Source organism: Macrobrachium rosenbergii, chromosome 6 (genome assembly GCF_040412425.1).
Source record: "Macrobrachium rosenbergii isolate ZJJX-2024 chromosome 6, ASM4041242v1, whole genome shotgun sequence".
Classification (NCBI taxonomy): Eukaryota; Metazoa; Arthropoda; class Malacostraca; order Decapoda; family Palaemonidae; genus Macrobrachium; species Macrobrachium rosenbergii.
In genome coordinates, this window is record NC_089746.1 from 25,741,648 (window position 1) to 25,751,647 (window position 10,000).

General features: G+C 34.7%; 1 protein-coding gene across 1 annotated transcript in view; it reads right to left on the minus strand.

The window, feature by feature from the left end:
* 5-HT2B (5-hydroxytryptamine receptor 2B) overlaps positions 1 to 10,000 on the minus strand; it is an 85,064-nt gene that overhangs the window by 9,436 nt on the left and 65,628 nt on the right. Inside the window, exon 2 of the mRNA XM_067105282.1 lies at positions 8,648 to 9,358. Coding sequence (XP_066961383.1) covers positions 8,648 to 9,098 — 451 coding nt within the window. The 5' untranslated portion in view covers positions 9,099 to 9,358. The remainder of the gene's footprint in view (positions 1 to 8,647; positions 9,359 to 10,000) is intronic.

Here is a 10,000-nt window from a genome sequence, read left to right on the forward strand (position 1 = left end):
CTTCAGTGAATGACACCTGGAAATATTATTTTCAGATTATTGTGCAAGTTCGATCAGTCTGGTTCCGGATAAAATAAGTGTAAATTAATTTGAGAGATGGACCAGAATTATGATCCAGATCCAGATGCAGTTTTTGGGTTTTCTTCATTGGATGATATCAAAAATTATATTTTTGAACTAACATTCAAATTACAGATACAGTTTTTTGGATCTTCTTCATTAGATGATATTTTAACATTATATTTTTGGACTATCATTCAAATCACAGATACAGCTTTTTTTATCATCTTCATTGGATGATTTTTTAACATTATACTCGTATATTTGGACAAGCATTCAAATTACAGATACAGTTTTTTTTTTCTTCATTGGATGATATTTTCAAATGATATTTTTTGGACTAACGTTAAGATTATAGTGGGTCATGGAAAAATTAAATAAACTGGGCAGGAAAATTAAATAAACTGGGCAATGGGTGTCTCAAATCCAGAGACACCGAATTGCATTATCCGAATCTTATACACTCATAACCTATAAGATTCCTTTTATATGGAATTTTTCCATGACTCAAAACGCAACCCACTATAACTTTAACGTTAGTCCAAAAAATATCATTTGAAAATATCATCAATGAAGAAAATTAAAAAAACTGTTTCTGTAATTTGAATGTTTGTCCAAATATATATTGTTAAAAATCATCCAATAAAGATAATAAAAAAACTGTTAATTTGAATGACAGTCAAAAATATAATGTTAAATATCATCTAATGTATCTGTAATTTGAATGTTAAAAAATTATTTTTTGATATCATCCAATGAAGAAAACCCAAAACTGTATCTGGATCTGGATCATAATTCTGGTCCATCTCTCAAATTAATTTATATCCGGAACCAACCTGATCGAACTTGCAATATAAATATATTTCCAGGTGTCATTTACTGAAGAAAATAAAAATTTCATCTGGATGTATTACTATAGAGTTCAGGAAAAGTTAATCATTCTCAAAATTCATATAAATCCCAATGCAGAATTAGATACAAATGAAGAATGCTTTAAAGAAAAAAATAGAGAGAGAGAGAGAGAGAGAGAGAGAGAGAGAGAGAGAAAGAGAGATTAAGGCATCTGGTAAATGACTCGTGTTTTTACTGCTCAGCTTGTAATTATTTGCTATAACATAATAATTATTTACTATAATCATCTGTATTAGCATTATTATCAACCTATTCCCCATAATTAAGACATTTCTGGGTACCGCAACAAGAAACGCCTTAACCACACACCTCTCGTAAATCGTGAGCATGACATGGAGAACTTTCGTGGCTGTAAAATATGCATGAGACGCCGCCTGAATGCCAGTAGCCCAAGGTGAGTGTGCTCAATGACACTGACGTCATGATGACGTCATCGTCATGGTACGTTTTCATCGTCCCGGATCGAAAATCCAGGCTAACCAGTGTAACTTGAGAAAGGCAAATATTTCTTTAGGAAATGGGAGGTGGATTCCGGTGATTCCAATACTGGAATGATACGGTGGTGTGGATGCAATATTTTACAAATAGTTTACACACACACACACACACAAATATATATATATATATATATATATATATATATATATATATATATATATATATATATATATATACACACACAGTATATATGCATGGAAAGTGCGCACTTGAAATAGAGGTGAGAATGGGAGAGGAGATAGAGAGGGGGGAGTGAGAGAGAGGGAGAGAGAGAGAGAGAGGTACGCTGTTGCATAATTTACTGTTCACTGATTGCAGACAAAGTGAGACCATGAAAAAAATATAAGTTGATATCCAGAAATATAATGTATCGTACACGCGAACACACATACACACACCCACCCACCCACACACACACACACACACACACACACACACACACACACACACACACACACACACTTGCGGTGCGAGCAAGCCGAGTTAAAGGTTCTCTTTTGCGTATCTAAAATCAAGTAAATCAAACATTAATCCCAAACCTCTTTACATCTCGGGTACGTTTCACACTAAGTATTAACTCTCCTAGAGGTACTCTATTTTTACTATAACAACAAACTTTAATATTTAACTTCTCTTCTTGCTTAAAAAAAAAGGGTGGGGGGGAAGTGACTTTCCTCATAACTCGTTTCTTTCAGAATCACAAAACGGACTCCTCGTGAGGACGAGAAAGTTAAATAAAACGTTTTGATGTCTTGGAGAGGCATAAGGAGTCCCGTGATGGCATAAGGCCAGTTTAATCTTATGACAACAAGAGCTGACTTACCATCTTTTCCTTCGCTATCAGACGAAACCTCTGTATCATTTCTTTTTCTCTTGTCACTCTTCCTCTTATAAAGGTATGGTCTCTTTCTGTTTCACGTACTTGGAATTCAAAACAAACTGGGACACTCTAATGAAAATACTAATGTTTATCCAATACTGAACGCCTCCCATTCATTCATATTCTGTCTCACAGTATCTCCTTTCTCACTAGAAAATTCTCTCTCTCTCTCTCTCTCTCTCTCTCTCTCTCTCTCTCTCTCTCTCTCTCTCTCTCTCTCAACGAATTTCCCTTTGGATTCGTTTTGTACATTTAAACTTTGAAGGGGTTAGGCCCTTTTACATAAGGACCTTTATTCATCAGCGACGGTTCCACATTAGCCTTTTGGCCGAAACTATTGAAGTTGTAAGTCTATGCTGATGATTAAGTTGTACAAACTGTGATTAATATTATCGTTATTATTATTACAGAGGCATCACTCTTATCTGGTGACTTTAGAAGGCCGGGGATATTGTTAATCATTTTCGTTTAGAAGCGCTCTGGGAAGATTAGTGCTAAGACACAAAATGCAGAGTTGTTAATTTTTCTCTATTTAACTTCTTACGCTTTGTTGTGAATATGAAAAGATGTTTCAAATTTATTTAGTTGATTTACAACGTTCATTGTCATTCGTACTTGCCGGAGAGAACCTTTATTACATTAAAGTATTTTTTTTTTTTTTTTTGTAGTAGCTGGGGCATATAGAAAAAAAATACTCTCTGAAAAAATATGTCCTAAGCCTTTCCCTCTGGAACTTTCCAGGAAATTCAGGCACCAGATATTGGTTAAGATACTTCCTTATTTTCTACCTGGCCGAGCGAAGCTTATAACCTTCGAAGAAAATTTGCGCAACGTAACCGCTACTGAAGGTCACCGTCAAAATATGTTAGAGAAGGAAAGGTTACATTAAGAAAATGGTCACGTGTCCGGCATTAAACGCAATCATTCCTGTGATTGTGCCTGCATGTATTAGATTTATTGTTATTATAGTCATGCCGTCCTCTCTCAGATTATAGCCGCCGTCGTTTGCAACCAATGTTTTTGTTCAAATTTGTCACAGGAATAATCCACATTTGCAGGTGAAGAGTAGGTAAAAAGTTCTAAACTGTCACCAATCTCAGTCCCACCCTTTGCTAACATCTTGTAAAATATTTCATCTGCTCTCTCTCTCTCTCTCTCTCTCTCTCTCTCTCTCTCTCTCTCTCTCTCTCTCTCTGTAATACTGCATTCGTAACGATCATTGCTGAATCTATCACGCGACCATGCAACCAAGAAATAGTGCTCTACTTTTATTCCTTTTTCTTTAAAGTTTAGTACGATATATTTGTGTGTGTGTGTGTGTGTGTGTGAATCTGTTTGTCCGGGTTTGTGTGAGTGCATGTATCATCAAGGGGATATGAGGATATGAGTATGTTCGCATATAAACTTGTGTGGGTTTTGTACGTTTTTTCGTGATGAAAGCAAAGAATAGACGAGTGAGAACTGATGAGAAACGGCATGGAATTAAATTAGCAACAGGTGATATTGGCCTGCGATGGACTGAGAGACACGACCGAAAGAAGGTGCAAAGACTTGTCCGAAGGTATTTTAGGAGAACAACATTGACTGCGATAACCAGCCAAAGTTAGACGAGCGTAAACAGGAAGCAGAAAAGCAGGCGCAGAAGAGGGATGAAGAGAATCTTCAAGCATATTGGGCAATAAGTAGCCTAAGCAGGTTCTTTGCAAGTATGGAACAGAAGAAGGAGGAAATAGTTAAAAACATCACTTGAGATGTTGAATGTATATAAACATTATTGAGGCACTTATGAATTGCCTGAATAAAAGATAAATCCTAACTGGGATTCAAGGAATGAGATTCACTGGGGTAGTACAATGATGAGGTAACATTGATAACATAAAAGAAAAGATGGATCAGAAAGGTTTATTAGACTGGTCATAAAAGACTATATTTTGGAACGCCTACAAGAAAGGAGATAAAACGCCCGCAAATGCTGCTTTGATAGGGTGGTAGGAGCGTTAGAACGAAACTGCATTTGTATCAAAGAAGAGAGAGAGAGAGTGCAAGGAAGATAGAGGTGAATGATGCTCACTATGTAAGTGCCAGCACAGTCCGTGCAAAAGCCCTCTATGTAGCATGATGAAAGTTCTGCAGTCGCGTGTAAATTGTTCGTTGAGACGGTCCATCCATTACTCGCGGATGGGGACGAAGGGAAGCAACTCCCGCTTTGTCTGCATCAAGAGCCACCCGCCCACTCTCTTGCAAGCGAGCTACGGGGATGATAGGACGTGTGTATGCAAACGCCCTCAAAACGCAATTTATCAATCCATGATTTCATCCCTCCCATTCAAAAGAAATCACGAGAGTTACGTTTCCCGGATTACATTGAAAATTGGGAGTGAGGGGAGTTCCAGGAGAAGATAAATAGGACCAAAGGAGAGAAGCCATTTCCCGAAGCAATGACGTTAGGCAGGAGATATGAGTTCGTCATATTGCACATTTTACCCTAATAGCCCTAAACGGGCCAGGTGAAGACGCCGAGAATTCAATATGGCTGGTGTAGGAATCTCTCTCACTAAATCATTTCTTTTCCACGTCGGTGATTTCCTTTTCCAGGCCTCTCTCTCTCTCTCTCTCTCTCTCTCTCTCTCTCTCTCTCTCTCTCTCTGTATATATATATATATATATATATATATATATATATATATATATATACACTACATATTGTACATATATATATATATATATATATATATATATATATATATATATATATATATATATATATATATATATATATATAGATAGAGAGAGAGAGAGATATATACATATATATATATATATATATGTGTGTGTGTGTGTGTGTGTATTAATGTATGCATTTGTGTCTTATTCTGAGTATTTGTGTACGTGTAAAAATAGCTACTATTCATGACCAAAGAGCAGCACTGGATGTTATGTGAAAGGGACAAAGTACAATTTGCTTTCGAAAAAACAATCCATTTGATTTTAACTGAATTATTTAAACTCCTGTACTCTAATAACGATGTCATATGCGTGAAAAACAAGGCACAGGGCAGGATTGTGTATTTTGTATTCATGTTCTGAAATCATTCGAACTTATATGTAATAATAATGCTGTTGCTTATTTGAATATGGTATTATAATGTATTTGATTATATAGTAATCCCAAGTTTTCCTAAACATTGTTTTTTTGTATTTATCTATTATTTATTCATTTATTTATTTTAATATTCTTTGGTGATTGACATAATATTCTCTCGAAAAACCATATCTTGCACTCTTTCTAAAAAAAAAAGAAATAAAGTTAATTGATTTAACCAGAAAAGATAATTTCCTCATTATTCTCAGTTTAAATTCTCATTTCCCCCTGTTTGAAATATTTCACCATGACAGACCACTCATTTCATACTTGCCAGCAACATCTCTACTGTAACATCAAAATTCCAGCTTCTGCATCGCAGTAAGATGTCAACAGCTTGTTTATCAATGACGTCATCCCGGACGAGGGGTAAACATAATAACACCGGCCTATCGCGCCTGAACGTGTCCGAGCATGCAATTCCTGCTTGCAGAACGGGTTGCTTGTCATTACGTAATTGACGTTCCGTCCATCACTTAGACAAACGGACCAGTTCACCTGAGACCCTAAAATTATCTGCGTCCGTCGCTGATAATCGAAGAGCATTAATTTTGCTCTCTTTTTTTTTCATAGGCGAAATGATGAGGTTACGTCCCGATGCATTTGCTGGCAGGAGATCAAACATCGCAGGCATTGGAGTTGTAATTAGTCATTATTATTAATAATTATCGTTATTATGTCCCGATACCTAGCTCTTGGAATTATAAACAATAATTATTATCAATGTACCGATACATTTACAGATACGAGATCAAACATCATAGCCATAGGTTTTACAATTGATAATTATTAATAATCATTATTATTAATAATTATTATTATGCCCCGATACATTTACAGACAGGAGGTCAAACATCACAGCTCTTGGAATTATTATTAATATATTTCATATTGCAATACTTACTGGTATTAACCAGCCTTACATTACTGCATCAGTATACTAATGCTTGCACATATTCTCTAAACGGCAGGTCAGCCCCGATTAGAGTCTTGGGACTTCTAGCTTATCCCAGTAACATTCATATATATTTTTGGATGCATTAAACCATATGCAGATACTCCACCGCATCGAAAAACAAAGCATATCTACCTTAATCCTAACTGGGTGGCTCTCTCGCTTTTTACTATTTTGACCTTCATAGTGTTTACGGGAATTGCAATACACCACACAAAGGTCAAACCAATCACGGTCACACAAAAGCTAATGCTACGAGTGTAATTTTGGAGTATCTATAGATTATATGGAAAATACAGTATAACGCTTTCTTTTTTGTCATGATAGCCTGCCGCGTTCCGTATTGCAAAAATGAAAATAACAAATGGCAATTATAGTCTGGGATGAGCTATGTAAAATAGAAAGGAAAATGTTATTTGTCACTGTGTTTCTCTATATTTCAGAGTTCATTTTAACATTTTCTCTTAACATTTTCTATCCTCAGACTCTCGTCATTCAAATATGAATTTTGAAATGAAAACATTTATCCTTATTCATCCTTTTGATGAATTCACTTAAATTAGTATGTTAATGAAGCTTTTGAAAAACGAGAAAAGATAGCAGGACAAATACATTATAAAATGTAAAATTAGACAAATACATCATAAAAATTTTGAAATATATTTTTGATACCGATCAGAGTTTACCTCCCATTTATTTTGAGAAAGAGGTAAACCCTACAATTTTCTATCCTGTATTTCTCCTTTTGTTTACTGTTGTTTCGTAGACATTAGGCAAAAAGGGAAGACGAAAGTATTCTTGTAGACAACTGTTTCCTCATATACTATATTGTTTTCACGGTTTCATTATTTCTGTTGGGAAACCTTCTAATGGTTTGCATAATAAATTCACATATTATAAAAGTAGTCTCTCAAGAATAAGAAAACACTCACGCAAATCAAAAATTAATTAAATAAATTCTGACAAAGAAAAAAATAAAATTAAAAACACACAGATTATAACAGATATAAAACGAGATTGGCAACATTGTCCTTTCATATCGAGATGATACCACTTTAGATATAAAAGAAAACAAATTATATTTTATCAGGCAAATGAAATAAAAAAAAATCTTACTTTCATCTTTCTCTTTAACCTGTTGTGCGTCTCCATGTACAGAACAGCCTTACCAAATTATTTCTCTTCAAACAAACCGCTGAAAAATTGAAGGTCCTTATCGTCCGGATCTTGCCATAAAAATGTTTAATGGTATTTATCTACCTTTTCGTTTTACATTACGGCAATGTATATGTTAATGTGAAGAGAGTATACATACATACATACATATACATACATACATACATACATATACATACATGTATATATATATATATATATATATATATATATATATATATATATATATATATATATATATATATACATTGTGATTATTATCAACCTGCAACGTGGATTATATGTCTCATTATAACATATGTATGTATGTATGTATATATATATATATATATATATATATATATATATATATATATATATATATATATATATATATATATATATATAATCAATATATATATATAATATATATAGAGTCAGTTAATGACTGAAATTTCAGTCATCAAAAATATTCCACATTTGAAGGAGCTAGTAAATAACACGGCGAAACAGTGAGTCACCTACACTGTTTCGCCGGGTTTAGTACTAAAAATGTATAAAAAATGTCCTAAGTGCATTACGCGTGATGACTGAAATTTCAAATGACTGATTACGCATTTGACTGTAACATATATATATATTAAATCAAGCAATATGTAGAGTCATTTACGAAATCCTCAAAAACATATTCCACTAAAAGAAATAAAAATGGAAACAATTGCATTTGGTTAGAAATTTTGTTATATATCTTTTATCAGAAAACAAAAGCCTATATGAATTTAGTACCATACTTCTGTGGGCAATAATTTGGATTTTTCTTTAATTTAACGGACTTATCCATAATTATGTAAAAATGCTGGTTACACGCATTAATTGAGAAAAAGTGCTTCATTCAGGTACCTGAACACATTTTATACGATTGAGAAAAAAAGTTTCATATATAATGCTTAACCAAGTATTATGATATTCCTTGAAGTTTATCTTTAACAGCCATACCTTCAAACGCATATGTGACTTAAAAAAAAAAAATAAAAAAAAAACTAACCTAGAACAAGGACGACGATGGAGAGAGGCATGACGAGAGACGCCACCATGAGATCCGTGACAGCCAGGGAGAGGAGGAAGTAATTGGTCATATTCTGCAGCCGGCGATCCCACGAGATCGCCAAGATCAGCAGGATGTTGCCGAACAGAGTAAGAAGGACCACCAGAAGAGCCACGAGACCCCACCAATTGGCCACAGAGCCAGTGGCTGACTCCTCCGCGTCTTCCCATGCCGTCTGATTGTCCCCGGTCCAAAGACTAGTGGTGTTAGCTGGGTAATCCACAACGGACAGGACCCCCGCCTGTCTGATCAGCTCTTTGTAGACTTCTGCCAGTATGACCTCGCCGCGGATGTCCTCGTCCGATTTCGTGAACTCTCTCCGTGAGACCTCGCCCTGTGGGATCTCAAGGGATACTGAAGTGGTCAGGTCACCTTCCCAAGGGCCAGGCATGAGGTCTTAACACTAAATGAAGACACTCGTTGATCACCTATTCAGACTTGACCATCAACTGTTGGATATTGCTGACTCGTGTGCTGACATTGGCAATTATGCTATGGCGCATCAGTTCACTGAAGAAATCAGCCTGTACAGTCATATGCTGAAAACGGGGAGTGAGCCTGAACAGTCTGAAAGAGCAAATATCCTCCATATCCAGTCGTGAACCTTCATGGTTGCTGTGTGCTTGGCAGATTTTGACCTTACTCTGTTTTCTGCAATGAAACGAAAAGATAAAAATGAATTATGTATTGAACAAGAAGAGAAATTCGATTTATAATGAATGAATTATCATCTACGACCAATATTCTAAAAAAAAAAAAAAAACATTAGGATAGGAACATTTATATGAAAAATTATTATTTTAACAATTTCCATTTGCCCACGTGCAATCACACACAGAAATATACACAGATATACATACATGGGCCTCATGTATATTCTTTTACACCCTCACCTACTAAACGAAGGGACTGATCGGGGTTTCAGTAATAAATCTGGCGTGCCTCTTTTGGCCTGGGGATTGAATTTGAAATCAATTAAAGATGGACGTGGGGCTAGGAACCTATTGCCAAAATACTTGCATGAAAAATGAGAGCCTAACACTTTAAGGAACCACCCCTCTGTATTGTACAAGTCATATCTATTCACCTATATGCATCCTTATATATATCTGTATGCCATATGTATATATATGTCTATATATATATATATATATATATATATATATATATATATATATATATATATATATATATATATATATATATATATATATATATATATATATATATATATATATATATATATATGTATGTATACATACATATATATTTATGTATTTTATAATTATATAT